The 16844-nt window shown below is 40.7% G+C and overlaps 1 protein-coding gene across 4 annotated transcripts in view; it reads right to left on the reverse strand.

Moving 5' to 3' along the window:
• Positions 1–16844, reverse strand: part of SYNE2 (spectrin repeat containing nuclear envelope protein 2) — a 158029-nt gene that overhangs the window by 107666 nt on the left and 33519 nt on the right. For all 4 annotated transcript variants that reach the window (XR_006019356.1, XM_042047759.1, XM_042047760.1 and 1 more), the window contains exons 28-42: positions 16218–16816; positions 15418–15597; positions 14312–14462; positions 12404–12562; positions 11543–11704; positions 9071–9172; positions 7603–7803; positions 6497–6662; positions 5624–5736; positions 4651–4853; positions 4171–4290; positions 3779–4067; positions 3253–3422; positions 1610–1919; positions 768–920 (exon numbers count right to left, since the gene is read on the reverse strand). Coding sequence is in view for 3 of the 4 variants with exons in the window: in XM_042047759.1 (XP_041903693.1) it covers positions 768–920; positions 1610–1919; positions 3253–3422; positions 3779–4067; positions 4171–4290; positions 4651–4853; positions 5624–5736; positions 6497–6662; positions 7603–7803; positions 9071–9172; positions 11543–11704; positions 12404–12562; positions 14312–14462; positions 15418–15597; positions 16218–16816 (3078 nt within the window). In the remaining variant the exon portion in view is untranslated. The remainder of the gene's footprint in view (positions 1–767; positions 921–1609; positions 1920–3252; positions 3423–3778; positions 4068–4170; positions 4291–4650; positions 4854–5623; positions 5737–6496; positions 6663–7602; positions 7804–9070; positions 9173–11542; positions 11705–12403; positions 12563–14311; positions 14463–15417; positions 15598–16217; positions 16817–16844) is intronic.

The raw sequence follows: 16844 nt of genomic DNA on the forward strand, positions 1-16844 counted from the left end.
CCTAAAATCGTAAATACTTGTTGTGAACAACAAACTGTGTTTACAGGTACATGCCAACCTATTTGCTGCAGAAAGTCAAATACTAAACCAGTAATTTTGTCAGCCATTTTTATGCACAGAGAACGCCTGAAGCCAAAAGCATTACAGCGATAAAATAATCCCATAGCACACTGGGTGGTACACAATGATCCTTCTGTGTTCTGAACAGATTATTCCCCCTGCCTTCTCTCCTATTCCTTTTTCCTTCTCAGAGGTATAGCAAGTTCTGAAGGATAGGGAATTGCAGTGATCCATATCTGAGGTATAGTTTCAGCTTACAGTAGCTCTCTACACTCACAGCTACAAGACTGATCTGCATTCTGCCAAAGAACAAAATAATGTCTACTTATGCATGGACACTTCTTAGAACTGAACTTGGCTCACTGACATTTTCCTTAGCTTTCCACACTGGCTAATTTAAAGACACTGACTAACACCAAATTTAGTGATCTCATTATGCCCTGAGAGGAAAAATAAAAATCCCCACCAACCAAACTGAAGACTCCTGTGTGCTTGAGCTAGGACAATTCCTCCTGAACTTTCAGTTCAGTCAACAGTAAAGGTCCCCCCAGTTCATTAAGAGTGGCTTTAGTCCTACAATTATCTGGATAAAAGGAACATCACATACTTTTTATTTTAGAAAGGTTTCGTAGCTTTTCAGTTTGACACCATGAGCAGTTCTCTTTTACAAACGTGATGGTCTCCATGATGCAGAAACTGCAACATACCTGTGATTTCAACTGGTTTTGCTCAGCTGATGATTGTTCCATTGCTGGACCATCACACTCAGCAAGCTTCTCAGAGACAGTTTTCAGCTCAGTGCTCAGGCCTGTTACCTGCTGGTGCTCTTGAACAGGGCTTTCCAATGTCTGCATGATGGTCTAGAAACAAAGGAGTTTCTACGATTAGTCCACAACTATCTCAAACACACATCATCATCCACAGACTGTTACAGCCTTTCCAGGACCTCATCAGCACAACAAACTTGCTTGTTTCCCATAAAGTATCTGGCTAACCACGGGTTAACCACAAAACCATCTAGCTTTCTCCCCAGCACATCATGGACTCCATCATGAACAAAGTTTTTATTAATAGCAGGAAGCAAAAAGGTTGGCATTTCATAGGAATGTGCTCCTAAAAAGGGTGTTTTCTCTTAAAATAGATGAAACATTAGAGGCAGAGTGCCACACAAGGGTACAAATCCAATTTGGACTACATTGGGTGAAACCAAGAACAAGCAAGATGCTGGAGAAGAATCTTTCAGATGTTTTCTAAATTCATCCTTCCAAAAGGAAGAAACCCTACTGTGGCTTGAAGAGTGTAAGAACAAATGTTTCATATTATAGCTATTCAAATCTGTTTATACAGGTACAAAATGTTCTTCACACTTGCTTTGGTCTCATTTGTTTCAGTATTTATCCCTCAGAGAAAGAACGAGAAATTCCCTGCCCTTTTTCAGAGGAATTTCTTCCACTCCCAGCTTTCCCCATGAACTTCCCACCTGAATGACACCACAGCTGAGCAGTGAGAACTGCAGCCAACAGGAAAGGAAAGGGAGTGAGGTCCCAACCTGGAGCTGGCTGAGCAGATTTTCATGTTGGTGCTTTAATTCTGACCATTCTGCCTCTGTGAAGCAGGGATCAACAGTGTGGCCCTGTAGATGCTCTTTCTGGCTTTTCAGTTTGCTGAATTGGGAAGTTAAGGCTTCTGTTTTCAGCAGGAGGTCAGCATAGTTTGCCAGCTGAGCTTGCTTCTCCTCCAAACCAGGCTGAAGGGCAAAAATCTCCTGCTGTTGTTTCTCCAGTTCCATTAGAGCCCGTCTCAGATCTTCTTTGCTTTGCTCATATTGCTCCCTGTTGCACTGAAGTGCTTCTTGAGGGCTAAGAAAAAAATGCTGTGTTTAACAGTATTAAAACAACAAATGTATTGATTACCTAGAAAATGTCAAACTGTGAACAAGTCGAACATTAGAACAAACTTGAGTGTACTGAATACTTTTTTCTCCAGATTTTAAATTAGTGATCAGACTGGAATTTTCAAGGTGATGAAAAACACTGAAGTTACTGCAGATGAACTGGACCTGCACGCAGGACAAATGACTAACCCTCTTAAACCTTAACCTGTAAACCCACAGTTTCCAGCATCTGAGACGCAATGCTCATGCTCTGTATTTTTCTGCTTTTCATTGCAGCAGAAATTCTGTTTAAAAAACTACAATATGGTTATGAATCTGCTCTCCTTGACTTCTCATGACAGCCTCCTGAAAGGGAATGTTCTGTAGAAGATACACATCACATTTAGTTGGGCGGGGGAGTCTTTGAAAAGAGATACAGACAACAAAAGCAGCATATGCAATATGGGCTATGTTAGTACGATCCAGTGATTACTTTCCTGACCTTTACATCGGATTTCTCTTTGTGTGCTTTATAAGCATGCTTGCTGATCTGCTGCAGATGAACAGGTTGCATTTGTCCACAGGAAGTATGCAATGAGACATAAGTAACATTTGTATGTTCACATTTCGTGATGGAGTCAGATATCTTCCAGATGGAACTTAAATGCCAACATTAGAAAATATGATCCCACACAAACAAATCCAAATAAATAGTCTGGATATAATTCTGTCAAGTACAGCAGGATAATCATGGACAAAAGCAAAGCTTCATTGCTTTGGGTTCTGCCCCTCAAGATTCATATTTTTTGGCAAATAAACAAAGCACAGCCTCGCATACATGAAGTGCTTTTGCGTCAAGTTCCCTGTTCCAGCTTCTCACTGCTGCTGCTCCTGTGGTGCATCTGCTGTTCACAAGTCTGCTCCTGCAAGGAGCTGAGCATCTCTTCAGACATGCAGAGCACCTCCTCTCTTGTCTCCAACTCACTGTGAAGAGAATGCTCTGCATTCTGCTGTGCTGGCTCCTCCTGAGCGCCTCTTGTGCTGTGGGTACTGAGAGCTCAATAATACCAGAAGGCAACAGAAGATTCTCTGGATATTCACGACCACACCAGAAACTATCTCTGGCTATCCCCCACCTGACCATTCAGGCCAAACTGTGACCTGCCCCTCCACAACTCTGCAGAAATACAATTATTCTGTAAGTATCTCATTCTGCTCCCAAAGAACAGAAATTTAATGGAACCGGTGCAGGAAGAAGAGAAAACAAGTCAATATAGCAGTAAGTGATCTCCACTGCCTCTTGGCAAATTCCACATTACCTGCTGTATTCAGTGGCCAGCTGACAGACCGTTTCCCACTTTTTCTGAAGCTCGGAAATAGTCTGCTGAACCTCTGGCTTCTTATTTTTCTCATTTCTCAATATACTTTCTCCTAGAGCTACCATGCTCTGTATTTTGGCCTCTCCTTCATCTCTGAGAGTTGTGATTTCCTGTATTGAACAAGAATCAGAAGCAGTGCATTTACAACTATTTTTGTTACAAAATAGAAGGTATTACCATTATTTTTTCCATACTTTTCACACTGCTGTTCAAGGCAACAGAAGTCTTCTTCCAATATATTACATAACTGACATGTAAACAGATAGATCCTCTAATTTTCAAAGTCTGGGATAATTAAGCTGATTTATTAATTATACTCTGCAAAGAAGACCCGTATTGTGCTGACAAAAATAAAAGTTCAAATGACAAAACTAAAGGCCATGAGCAGCTATCTTTCAGGAGGTTCTGACTCATCAAGCATTAGCTTGAGGTGGAAGGTGAAAAAGGAATATATTTAACACAATACCTTTATCTGATTAATCCGTTCGTCTGATGACAACTCACTTTCTTGGGAACTCATTTTATTAAGAGCCTCCTCAAACTTTTTGATCCAGCAAGAAACATCCTGGGCAAGGTCTTCAAAATTCGATCCTTCCACTGGAAGTCTCTCAGTATTCCCTGTCATTTCACTTACACGTGTTATCAGTGCGTGGTACCTACTAATAAGATTACTGGCTTCTGGAAGGGTTTCATATTCTGTCAGCCCAGCCTCCCTCAAGGAATTTACTAGCTGAGCCAGGGAATCAAATGGTTTCCTGAAAAATAAAAAAAAAATTAATCAACATCTATTTGTCGTAACAACATGGAACAACCTCGTTTAAAAGACAGTTCTTAGGTAGAGACCAAAAAACCCAATACCTCTGCATTAATAGTGTTTTATAGACACTTTCAAGTTCTGTAGCATCTTTATTGATCTCTTTTACTTGTTCCTCCTGAGTAGAGAGCCATTCTTCCAAGGCCATGCTGCTTTCTTCAAGGCTAAAGGAGGTAAAAATACAGACTCAGGTCAAAATAAGAGGCATTACATGGCTAAAACCTGCTGGCACCAGTGTTTTGCTGAAAAAGTAACATAAATGCTGTGACCAATCAAGAAAAATTTTAAACCTAAGCTTAATTTCAACTATCTTCATTCATGTCACTGAAATTGTCCATAGTTTCCACACAGGTCTGCTACGAAATTGAAAAAAACCACCCACATGAAAGATACAACAAAACATTTCCTCAAAATACCATCTTTTATAAAAAGAAGGGCGGTTTGCCATTCCCTGTGGCTGTTTAATAATGAATCATTTTATACCACTTGTGATTAAAATGTCAGACACAAGATTAGTTCCCTACCTACTGAGCTGCTGGAGAGAGGCACCAAGTTCCTTTTCCCGTTTCTGACATTTGGAGATCAGTCTTTGGAGCTCTGCCTCTTGATCTCTCACACGACTGTTGAGGTGGTTAATGCTTGCTTTGGGCAAGTAAGGCTTCACTTTATTCAGTAAAGCTTTAACCTCTTGGATGTCTCTATCTCTGCCTTCAGATGTTAGGAAGTGCTGAAAAGGAGCACAAACACAAGATGCATTTGTCAAATTTGCTGTAGTGTAATAGACATTTATGTTACAAGAGCTTTTCAGCTCCTGTTATCTCCACAGGTATTTTTTTCCAGCAATTCCAGTTCCTGAAAAGGAATATATGTTAATTCACAGTTTGCTGATTATTCCACATGTAAATGGAAAAGTTGCTCTTTGTAAAATAAGGAGAAAGTGGAGTTGATGACTTGTTTTTTTTCTCTGCAGTACTGGTACACACAGAAACAGGCAAGCAGCATCCAAATCTAGCACTGACATCACTATCTCCTGCTGCTGCTTAACTGTGATTGCTTCTTGCAGATGTGGCTTTTCCATCTGTTTTCTGTTCATTCTGTCTGACTTGGAGAGAAAATCTGGCTACAACAAATCAAATGCAAATTTTTCACATTTGAGTCCACTGGAGGTCAGAATTTCATGCTACTCTCTACATATTTGACTTTCTGCAGCCTTGCACACTGAAGTACCTGGTCAAGGTCCACTGACTTTCATTAACTACTGTCCTCTCTCTCACTTGCCCAAGTTGTCTGAACCTGAACACTGACACTTCATTTCAATTAAGTTTTATTTTCATTGTCCTTATTTTCCTAATGCTTTAAGTTATATGAGATGTTCTTTCAGCCTCAAGTTATAAAACCACTGCAGTTGAATTCAGTCCCAAGAACAGTCTCGTGGGTAAAAAGAGCAACACTTCAAGAGCTATCAGCTTTAAAAATTACAGTATTTTAATACTTTACCTTTAGCCTCTGCAGTCTTTCCTCCAGTATGGGTTTTGTTTCTGAGGGCTCAAAGCAGTCCTTCAGAGACAGCTGAGTGCTGCTGAACCAGTCATTAAAATTCTTGCATTGACCTGAAAAAAAAAAGTACATTCCAACTTTTTTCATTAATTGCATTCTGTAGAAGAAAATCCTATTTAACATGAAGACTTCAGACAATTTGCAACTATATCAGTGCTACTGTCAAAGGTTGCTTTTTACTACAGCACATGTGACTGAAAATGCTGCAGCTCTTATTTTTTTTTTTTACCCAACATTAGTTGACAATCAACACAACTGTTGTCTAGGAACAGTCTGTTATACACAGCAGTTTGGGCAAACAAGACCTGGAATAGCCTAGTGGAAACTTTCCTCATTTTCACACACATTAATACTATTTAAAAAACGTTTGGAGACATGAGACTACCTCTGGGCTGAATTTCCAACCTGCACAATCCTGTGTCTTGCTTAAAGTCAAGAGTAATAACATTAGTTATTCTAATAACTAACTTTAAATAAAAAAATAACTGGAAAAAATTAAAACATTGGATTTCTAAATTAAAGTATTTTTAAATTAACTACTCTGAAATTTCTTCCTGAATTATGCTTTACACTTCTTTTATCTATTTTTTTAAACACAAAAATAAGAAACAAAATACTTTCATTCAGACTGAGTGGTTTGTTGGGATCAAAAGCCATTTCTCTCCAAATTTTTATCTTGTTCAGATCCCTGAGGCAGTTTGGGATACCAAAGCAGTTCCAGATACCTAACCAATTCATTGCACAACCTTTAAGTCATTGTGGTGGTCAGTGCAAACCTGTAAAGGTAAATAATTACGAAATGTGTTCACTTACGATTCAAAACACCAATAAAGTGATCTTGAAGCACATGTTTCTTGTTATTAAATAAATCAGTGACACATTTGAGCTGCTTATTTAATTCATCCACATCAGGACAATCCGTCTCTTCCTGGAGTAATGCCACAAGGTGTTCTTGTTGCAGAATTTTCTGGTGTATCTCCTAAGGTTTAAAAAAAACAGGGACATTTTTAAAATGTTTCGAAAAGAAAATTTTGAAGAGGAAGCAGAAGTTCACTGTACAGAGCTGCTTTAGTACAACCTAGAGTTTTGCAAAAGGGTTTAGCCCTGCCTATGTGTCAAAATAATTTATGTTGGCATTAACAAGGCAATCAGTAGGTAGGTGTAAGCACTAAACTCTCCTTGAGCAGTGTGTATACACCTGTAAGCATACATAACCAGAGAACAGATATGTGAACAGTGCCATTGTATGTTCCAGAGCATATAATACTTACAAGCTAAAATGCCTTAGCTGCCACAGGCATTATTTCACCCCCTAAATTCCTTACTCTGTGAATCAAGACCCCATGGGCTGAAAGGTAACTTAGAGGGAGCTGGAGAATTAATTAAAAGCTCCATCTTTCCTCCAATGGCTGTAACTTCACTGCCCCAAACACTAGTGGTTTCACACCCACAGTGTACATAATCCACTCACTGCTCCAGAGGAGGTTTAAATCTTGCCAGCCTAAGCCTCCAAGCTCGAGTTTCAGCAAGTATTTGGCTGAAATTGTCTACTGGGAGCTCCCCTTGCAGTCAGGCTCAGGTGGCACAAAGGCATTCTCTGTATATTACCCAGTCTCAGAAACTATACAGCCCAAACACCCACCACTGCTTGAACATATCCTGGGTGACAATATTGCTGTTGTGCCTAGGATTAACCATTTCCAACAGCTGCAAGGGTTAACTAAATATATCTGACAATTCCAGTAAAAAGAGGCTTTTCTTCCATGTTTCTGGCAACTTAAGGAAATATTCAAGCCAGGCTCTTCACTTGAGTTATTCCAGCAGTTTACAATTTACACAGGATGAACACTTGTGAACACTTGCCCAAGAGAGAAATTGTACACAAATTTATAAAATACACACTATTTGTGGCATGCTACCTCTAGTTTAGTAAAGATCTCTAAGGTGTCTGAAGGAGATAAAGCTTTGAGAAGTGATTCAGTCATTCCAATCTGTGTCTTGGCCAGATCAAGGTCTCCTTTCAGTTCTGCTGCATTCACGGTGAGTTCACTGGTCCCTCGCTTCACTGACAAGAGCTCTTTTATTAGCTCCATTTTTTGCACAACAGATGATCTGATGACCTTAAAATTGGAAATAAACATACATCAATTATAACTGGATTGATTTCCTAGAATATTACAAAAATCCATGAGAGACATAAAAAGAAATTAAGTGATCTGAAGTCCAGATGTTTCAATTACAGTTTGTTTCGATTTGTTTGCCTCCCACTCCAGTACTTAAGTCCTGCTTTTCTGAGGAAGACTGATCTCACTTCATCTTTATTAGCATTTTTACTGGTGCTGTTTTATTAACGAATTGATTTATCCATCTCTTCAGTGCCTACTCTGAGCTGGATAAAAGCCTTACTTGAGCTTCAGCTGCCATGAAAAAGAGGGTGACAGCTCTCTTTGTAACACACCTCCCTGCAGTGATTCCACTGGGGAAAATTCCTCACAGTGACCCAAAATAACGCCAGCAGAGAGGTGGGGAGCTCTGGCTCGAGACTATTCACTAAGGACCAACAGGTCCTGAATGTCATTCCTGACTTGCATGAGGCAGCAGCTCAGTGGGATCACATGGTGGGACACCACCCTAGGGACTCAGGGCACCTGGTGCTCCTGAGGAGCACAGCGTGCACAGAACAAGGTTGCTGAGTCCTTCCCTAAGCTCCTTAGATCACTTTACCCAGTGAAACTCCTCTGAGTTCACTGCCTGCTGAGGATAAACACAGAAATAGCCAAACGGGGTCAAGCTCAAGGTGCATCTGAGAGACACAGCGAGCAGGTGATCAGGGAACTGCTACAGGAGCAAGGTAGGCTAACACGGTCCTAAACAAGAATTTATTCTTTGCTGTGTGAAGCTAACACAGAAAGATGAAGATTTCCTTGTGATAGCCCAAAGGAAAACATCACAGTAAACATCACTCTATGCAAGAAACTGCACATTACCAAGCTGCATTAAGCTATGTCAAGGCAAAGGTAGAGTTTAAAACACACAGTCAGCAAAGCTGAGTTCCTGGGATCCCCGAAGAGGTGATGAGGTTCATTGTGCCCTGTTGTTGGCCAGCAGCTAACACCAGATATCACTGATATCAACCTCTCTGAGCAGGCCCAAGTGCCTAAAAAGGCACAGAAGTGAGAAAGACCTTTGTGTTTAAAATGACAGGTTTAGTTCTAACAGCCTTAGAGATACAATAAATGAAATGCCACTGCCCACTGGCAACAAAATGCCTCCAACTCTCCTTGAGTAGATTTAAGTAAAACCAGTAACTGATTGTGGCAAAGCAATACTAGAAGCAGGCCTACAGTAAGGAGTACTGGTGCAGCAGCTGTAAAAGCTTCTTTGTACCTGTAGCTCCAGTGGAGGTTCATTACTATTCAGAAGTTCTTCTATCTCAGCCACCGTGTTGTCGAATTTTTGGAGTTTCTGCTCTTGGACTCGTAAGCATGCCTAAAGGCAGAAAAAACCACATCAGTAACTCTGCTTCCCCCCAAATTAAATCTCCATGTTTCTGTTAGAAAATTATATTAAAATATTCTGATTATGCCTTTTGGCATATAGAGGTGTCACAATTTGTTCGTTTCCTGATTCTCATTTTAGCAATTCTGGCATTTTATGTATTCAAGTCAGAAACACTATGTTTCTCAGGAAAAGCAGCTGATAATGTAAATCCAGCATATATTTAAGAATCTTAATTATTTTGCTTCAAGTAAATTTTCAGGAAGGTAATTTTAATTTTGCATTTATGTCTTGCTGCTCCTATTAAAAGGGATATTCTCAGATGTCACAGATTTGAAGTCAAGAATTGGCATCCTGGTGGCACGTGCTTTGGTATGGATGTGATAAAATACAACACACATTGTAAGCACTTTTTAAATGTAAATCCTTTGCATATGGAAAGACCTCCACTCATTTGAATGTACATTGGAACAAGTAATGTGAAGGTAAAATGCCAGCTTCAACTTATGAACAGGATAATCACATTGTCTCATATTCTCAAATCGATATTCCAGGCTCCCTGAGGACAAAGCATTCCTTTTGTAGTCTCTGTACAAGCAATTACCAAAGCCCATTCATGTGCTGCAGCCCTTAAAAGAGTCTGTATTTGCATACAGGCTACAGGGGAAAGCAGAACTTCTCTCACATTATTTATACTACAATTATCCTTAAATACACAGTCCGCTAATTCACTTCACTGCTCTGTTCTTTTGTGACAGGCTCCTTGAAAACACATGCACCAGTGCTCTGCTCACAAAGGACCCTGGGTTTCAACCCTGTGTAACATGATACACATTGCAACAGTTGGGGGTCTTTTTGGAATTAACATAAATGTAGAGATGTTTCAGGGTCAACAAAAGAAGAGGAGTAATACAGCAATAAATCAACCCAGTGCCCTCTGCACTCAGGATCGTTTTACAGAAATTCCAACACACTGGGTTCAGTTTTCTCTCCTTCTGTTCCGCTTTTTTAGTAGCTCATGGGAACATGGTTTCTGTGTCCCTTGCCCTCTTCTCCCTCCTCTTTTGAGACTTATCTCTCACAAGGAAGCAGCAGAATAACCTTAGTGTAGCCACCTCCAGCACAGCCCTTCCTAAGGAGGAGCAGAGTCACACTGAGGGCATGGTCACGTCATGCTGGACTTGAGCATTTTCCAGGTAACAAAATGGCCCTAAAGATGCATTTTCCAGCTGGTGCATTTTCACTGGAGCCTCCAGGGACCTAAACTACTGCAGGTAAATTCTGGCAATACAACGGTAAAGACAACAATGATGTGACAAAATATCCAGTGCTGCACAGTGGGTATGCCACTGTTTCCTAGTGAATATCTGTACACAAAGAGCACCTTGGCTTTTTACTGCTCTGCAAATTAAAACAAATGAGCAGTGCTAACAGTAGGAGGAAAGCTGCAAACATGCATAATAAAAACCAGGCCATTTGTAGCTTGTAAACACTGAGGAAAATCTGCCTGCAAATTTTCAAACAAGAGGATACAGGATATATTTCTGTCTCAATCACACTCAAGCAGGAAATTATTTTTGCTTAGTAGACACTGGTTATGACCATAACAAAGCGGCATAGCTGGTCTATTGTGGCCCTAAAGTTAGAAATTAAAATATTTACCCCGTATGTGAAGCTCTTCAATGGCACAGACCTAGTGCATGTGATTTTACACCCAGCTGCACCCTGATACCAAGAATTAATGTTATAATCTGTGCTAACGGGGCACAGGCATCCCAGGCTCTGCTGCTCTCTACCCCTGTGCAGCCCCTAGAGATGCTCAGCAGCCACTCTCCATTGAGGCTGCAAAAAGTTACAGTGAGGAACATACTGGGACAGGGGGAAAACAAACCACCTCTGCAACCTCTTCTTGAGCTGTGCATTGCCCAGCTGTCCCAGAGGCTCCAGCATCTTCACTGATAGGCCGTTTCTACCTAGAAAATGAATCATTAGCCTATACACACTCTCTTCTTTCTTCTCTGTGCACCACTGTACTCCAGGCTACAAGCTCTACAGGCCTTCTCTTTGCTCCATGTGTTTGTACACACAAAGGAATGAGGGGGCTTTTGTAGTCAAAAGCAGCACTTGCAGCGTTGCATTGACTGAAAATCATTTACTACACATATACACTATCTGTGCATTCGTTTCCAAGACCTGTATCCCCAAAGACAGGCAACATCCTTAGTGAAACTGCCCAGGCAGATACAACTGCAAATGTTACAACTTCCTCTGCAGGTATTTCTATGCAACGTGCATGTTTACAGCCCAAAGTCTGTATCACTATGGTATAAATGAAAGGTAAAAAATTTCCATTCAAATTACCTTCAACTGAGTGAGGTCCTCCTCAGTCAGGCAATGGTCTTCTGCATTCTTGAGCTCTGCGTTTGCCCAAGCATCGATTGTGCCAGATAAACTCAGGAGTTTGTCCCACAAAGCCCGAGCTCTCCCCAAATTATCACAGTAGTTTTCGGTCTTCTCACTGATCTACCATTAGATTGATAGACAGAAAGCACACACGGGTTTTAAAGTATGTTGAGTTATATTCTAAAAGCAAAAGCAGCACAATAAAAAAGGAGCAAGATGAAACCACCCACAAAAACAAGCAAGGCAAAGGGGAAAAAAAAAAATTTCGTGTCTTCACAGTAAACTGGTCATGGAGAAGATATTTAAATCCCTGCCACACATGTCACCAAACATACCAATCACAACAGCAGCTTGCCAGTTTTAAGGCAGGTTTAGGAAGGAGCCTTGCTCATTAATGTTTATCTACTCCCAGTAAATACCATTTAATCTCAGTATTGATGCACTGCTTAGATCCACAGCAGCGAACATTTCTCACCAAAAGCACCAGCACTCTAATTTTCCAGATTGTCTCTAAAGTCTAAATCCATAGAAGTTGTTACAGAAGCTTACAGATTCATGCAGAAAGCACAAATATTGCCTTTCTGCATTTTCTAGAATTATTTACTGCCAAGGAGCACTGATGATACCAACTACCTGAGAGATCAGAAACGTTACATGCATAGATACTCTGCAAGCTTTGTCTGGTAAACAGTTGGATTTATCTCTTAAGAATCTCTGCCATATTGTACTTAATTTATTCGAAATATCACACCCGTGTCAGAATCAATTACTATAATGCATAACAGCTAAGACCACCCTGATAATTTACTTTTTACATACATCCAGCCATCTGTCCACAATAATGTTAGCTTCATTCTCGAACGGAGGCTCCTCAAAGCTTCTCATTTTATTCAGCTGGAATTGCAGATTTTTGCAGATCTGATTTATTTTGTCTACATCTTCGGAGTGATCATTAAATTCCTCTTTTGCCTCTTCAATCTGTGAAAAAGACCACATGGATTTTTGTGAGCATATTTGCTTATGATTGTTTATTCAGCAAAATATTTTTAACTGATTTGCTGGGGTTTTTTTGGTTAGAGAAACAACAGCATTACACAAAATAATCTATTTTATGATGAGACTAGGAATGCATTCTGTGTTGTTACATCCCTGCCATGCTGACAGGAATATTTCCCTGTTAGAAATCTGTATCATTCTGTCACTGGCTGCAGAACAGCTGAGTGGGAATATGGATAATTTATTTCTAAGAGAGCCAAAGCCACAGTTTGCTTTTAAAGTCCTAAGTGCCAGATCCAAGGGGACCGTACCTTGGTTAGAGAGATAAACCTTGGTTACAGAGATAAACAATGCACAGTGTGATTATCATCTGAGATACTATTACAAATACAACCTGCATTTGATCCCTAGGTTTTGAACTTTTTACAAAAAAAAAAAAAAAAAAAGCTTAAATCCTACTTAGACACTGTCAAATATGGCACTGCCAGAAACTTGAAATGTCTCTTCCTCCTGCTTTCTATTTAAACACCAAGCTGCTTCTTTGTGCTCAATTGGAATGTCAGTGTTTACAAACAACATGGAAGCTTCCTGGAAAAGAAACACTGACCTCTAGTGCTAGGCACTTTGATGTTAACAGCTCTCCTTACTTCCCACAGACATCCTGGGAAATTACATCTTCCCATACTCACACCGCCGGGGGAGGGATGGCAAAGCAGCTCTCACAAACCAAAACAAAGCAAAGGACTTTCTCTGCTGTTATTTTATATAACTCTATATAACAAATCATCAGCACCCAAGGACATGCCTGTACTATGCCACAGCAATTCCAGACCACAGCTCTGGGAGTAGGAATTGCACAGCTCAGGGTGAGGAGGGAGGGTTGTTCCCAGAGAGGAGTCTCCATAGAAGCAGGGGCTGGGATAGTCAGGCAATGTTCCCCCTGCAGCAGGAGCCTGGGTGATACAAGGTGCCCCAAGTCTCACTGGAGGGACCAAGAAGAGACTCTGCCTCAGCTAAAGGGGAATGGCACAAGGAGACACCATCCCATTGCCTGAGGGAAGACACCACACATTCCTTCTTAAATTTAACCATCCCAGGCACTGCCTGAGAGCAAACACTCCCAGATGGTATGGGTGATGCCTCATCAGAAAGCCTAAAAATAGGATCTGAACAACCAGTTATATAACCCAGGACATGTGAAACCTGTACAGTAAAATGGTCACGATGAACATGCTGCTGTTCACTAATCTGTTACCACAGACAACTATGCCCAGTAGCTGTATTCATTCAGCCAAGAAGCTGGCTGTCACATTTTTGTGTGAAAAGCTGGAAAACATTAAATTAAATGAAGGGGTGTCTAGCAGTACCTGCTCATTCAGTATGAGTAGCTCATGAAGTAATGTAAAAGCTACTGCAAATGTTTAACTGCTGTCAAAGACAGCTTGGAGCAAAAGGACAGGACTTAATCTCATCTTCATACTAGATCCTAGTTCTTACATGGGGTTTGGTTTTGTTGCTTTAAGCCCTCTCCTTTATGAGACCTTGATTCACTAAGAAAAAATAGACTTAAATCTTCATAAAACAAGAATATGGAGTCCCTAAATGTATTTTGCAAGCCAAAGTGAAAGCAGGGCCTTAACATCTGCCCTGAAGGCTGAGGGTACAAGGGCAACTCTGCATCTGAATGCTCCCAGGAAAGGCTTTTCTTTCCACTGAGTTCTTGTTACTCACCTTTGCTATTAGTCTGTTCAAATTCTCCTTCCCCATGTAGGAAGTTTGCTGGGAAAGCACAATCTCCTGTTTCTGGATGATGCTGGTCAGACTCGTTTTGCAGCTTTGATACTGCTTCAGGAGCTCCAAAACCCTCGCACACTGCTCCTGGCTATTAAAAAGAGATGCATTATTTATGGCCCAAGCATAAACCTGCAGCCTCAACCTCCTGTCTGCTTTCTTCTCCAATATTCACACACGTGGGGAATGTGACAACTACGTCTGGATGAGAGAAAAGGAGTGATGAACTGTACCAGTCTTAAATCCTGCAATAAGGTGCGATACCTGTATCCAGACAGTTTTTGGAATCAGAAATGCCCTTGACCACCATATGCCTCTGATCCACATTTAACTGTGATAAGCAGTTGTGTTGATCCTCTCCACCAGAAAGGTGAGCTCAGTCACCAGTAAACTGAAACATCACGTGCAGCAGATCCCACAACAGCCTGGATGGTGGACATCAGCCCATCCTTCAGTGGGGTATGAGAACAGGTTAATCCCACTTGTGCAAGCCATGAGAATTAACCAGAACTGTGCCAGCCCATGCAAAGCCTCTGGGCATCTTCAAAAACCATACGTGAAGCACAGATGCCCTGGGTGATCAACCATGGCCTTTCCCAGTCCCCACTCTCACAGAAAAACCAAGCTCCTTTTATTTTGCTGCAGAAGAGACTGTTTTCCCACGTCCTTTTCTGTTTCTTTCAGCTTGTCTTTTCTTTTTCAGTGTGCTGGGATGAAATTCACAGCAAATACAGAAGACACACCATTCCCAGCAGCAGCCAGGTTTTTCTTCTGGATACCAATTAAGTCCAACACATCGCTGCATACCTGCTAAATGATGGGACTGTGACGTTTTAAAAATATGCAAAATTCATGAGCTTTGGCTGCAAATTTCCATGTGCAATTCTGGGCTTATTGACAGTTTATGTCATCACAATGGTAACACTGCCACTGTAGCAGTGTTTACTTCACCTTAAGGTATGGTCTAGGGCTTTTTTCTGTTTGATTTCACAAGCAAACTTCTTACTTGCACAACACTACTTTAAAATGCAGTTTTTCCTCCTTACCATTCAGCAAGCAAGAGCTTTGTATCCTCCCATAACCTCTCTGTAACTCTGCACTGCTCATTTGCTTCCTCTGCTTTCTCCTCGTCAATCTGTGGGAGCTTATTAGCAATTTCCTGCATAGGTTTCATTTCAGCAGCAGCACGATCCAATTCCTTTTCCAATTCTGTTAATGATTTTATCCTTTATTAGAAAAAAATGAAATACAGCCTTATATTAAAGTAAGCCTTTGATTTGGTTCACAAGGTAATTATTAAGTTCTCTAGAAATTCATCTGAGCTCCACATACTGTATTAAATGACATCATAAAAAGTCTAATTTGATCTTCAATTCATGTAATCTGACACAGGCCCTCAGATGAGTTATGCTGACCTCAGCACTGTGAGAAGGTAATCCAAATCCTAAAGGGCTGTTGGGTCTGTATGAACACAGTGAAATTAATTTGTGTTAAAAGGTAAGTAAAGCCCATCCACCTCACGCCGCACAGTTTCAGATTGGGTCCCCTTGCTGGGCACTGATGCACCTGATCTCCCTGTTCGACAGTTTTCTTACTGAAAACTAAGATCACAATCACCAATCTCCTATCTTTTTCTTCTTCAATGCTGCTTCAAACACACATATATAAAGGAGTTTAAAAAAATGGAGACGGCTTCTTTTTTCAGGCTGTGATGGAACAAATAAAAAATTCACAGCTTCTGTCAATGTTCCACAGATACTTCAAATTTAAATGCTCTCCTGCAGAGGGGTCACAGGCTGACTCCACTGAAATCATGCAACTAAAAGAGCTTTTAAAAAGCGTTCACCTTTTTTGAATAGCTGGAATTGTTGGGTCCTTCAAGCCTATTTTGTTAATTCTGTCACGTAGATCTTGAATGTTTTTAAGGAGTTCACTGTTTTTTCTGGAGAAAGTCCTGTATAAGTCTTTTTCTTCTGTAAGCACCTGCTCACTTGGGTGTTCATGAACAGCATTTAGCTCTTCAGATAAAGTCAGAACAAGGTTTTCACAGCAAGTCTTTCTCCCCCATTCAGCATCTTCCAAACAGATATCAACAGTCTTCAGGCGTTCATCCAAACATTTAGCCTCTTCTGCCATACGAGAAACTTCTTGTGCAGCCTCCCTCAAAGCTTTTCCCTGTATTTCAGGTTGATCTGGGGGATCTGGGAGACATTTGATGGAAGACTGGATCTTCCTCAGTGAGGCCATAAAAGCTTCCAGATCTTTAAGGACTGTCTCACGGATCTGCATTTTATGGCTCATTTCTTCCAGCTGGTTTTGATAGTAAATCATAATTTTGCTTGCAGCTTGCAGGTCTATTGGATTAAATTCATCCCTTGCTGAACTATCTAGGTGTTCCAATTGTTTGCATACTTCAATCTGATTTAATATGGATCTCTGCAGCTCCTGAAATTGAGAAAATGACCAACCGTGT

This window comes from Corvus kubaryi, unplaced genomic scaffold (assembly GCF_017639235.1).
Source record: "Corvus kubaryi isolate FWS band 111438036 unplaced genomic scaffold, C.kubaryi_AGA036_p1.0 66, whole genome shotgun sequence".
Taxonomy (NCBI): domain Eukaryota; kingdom Metazoa; phylum Chordata; class Aves; order Passeriformes; family Corvidae; genus Corvus; species Corvus kubaryi.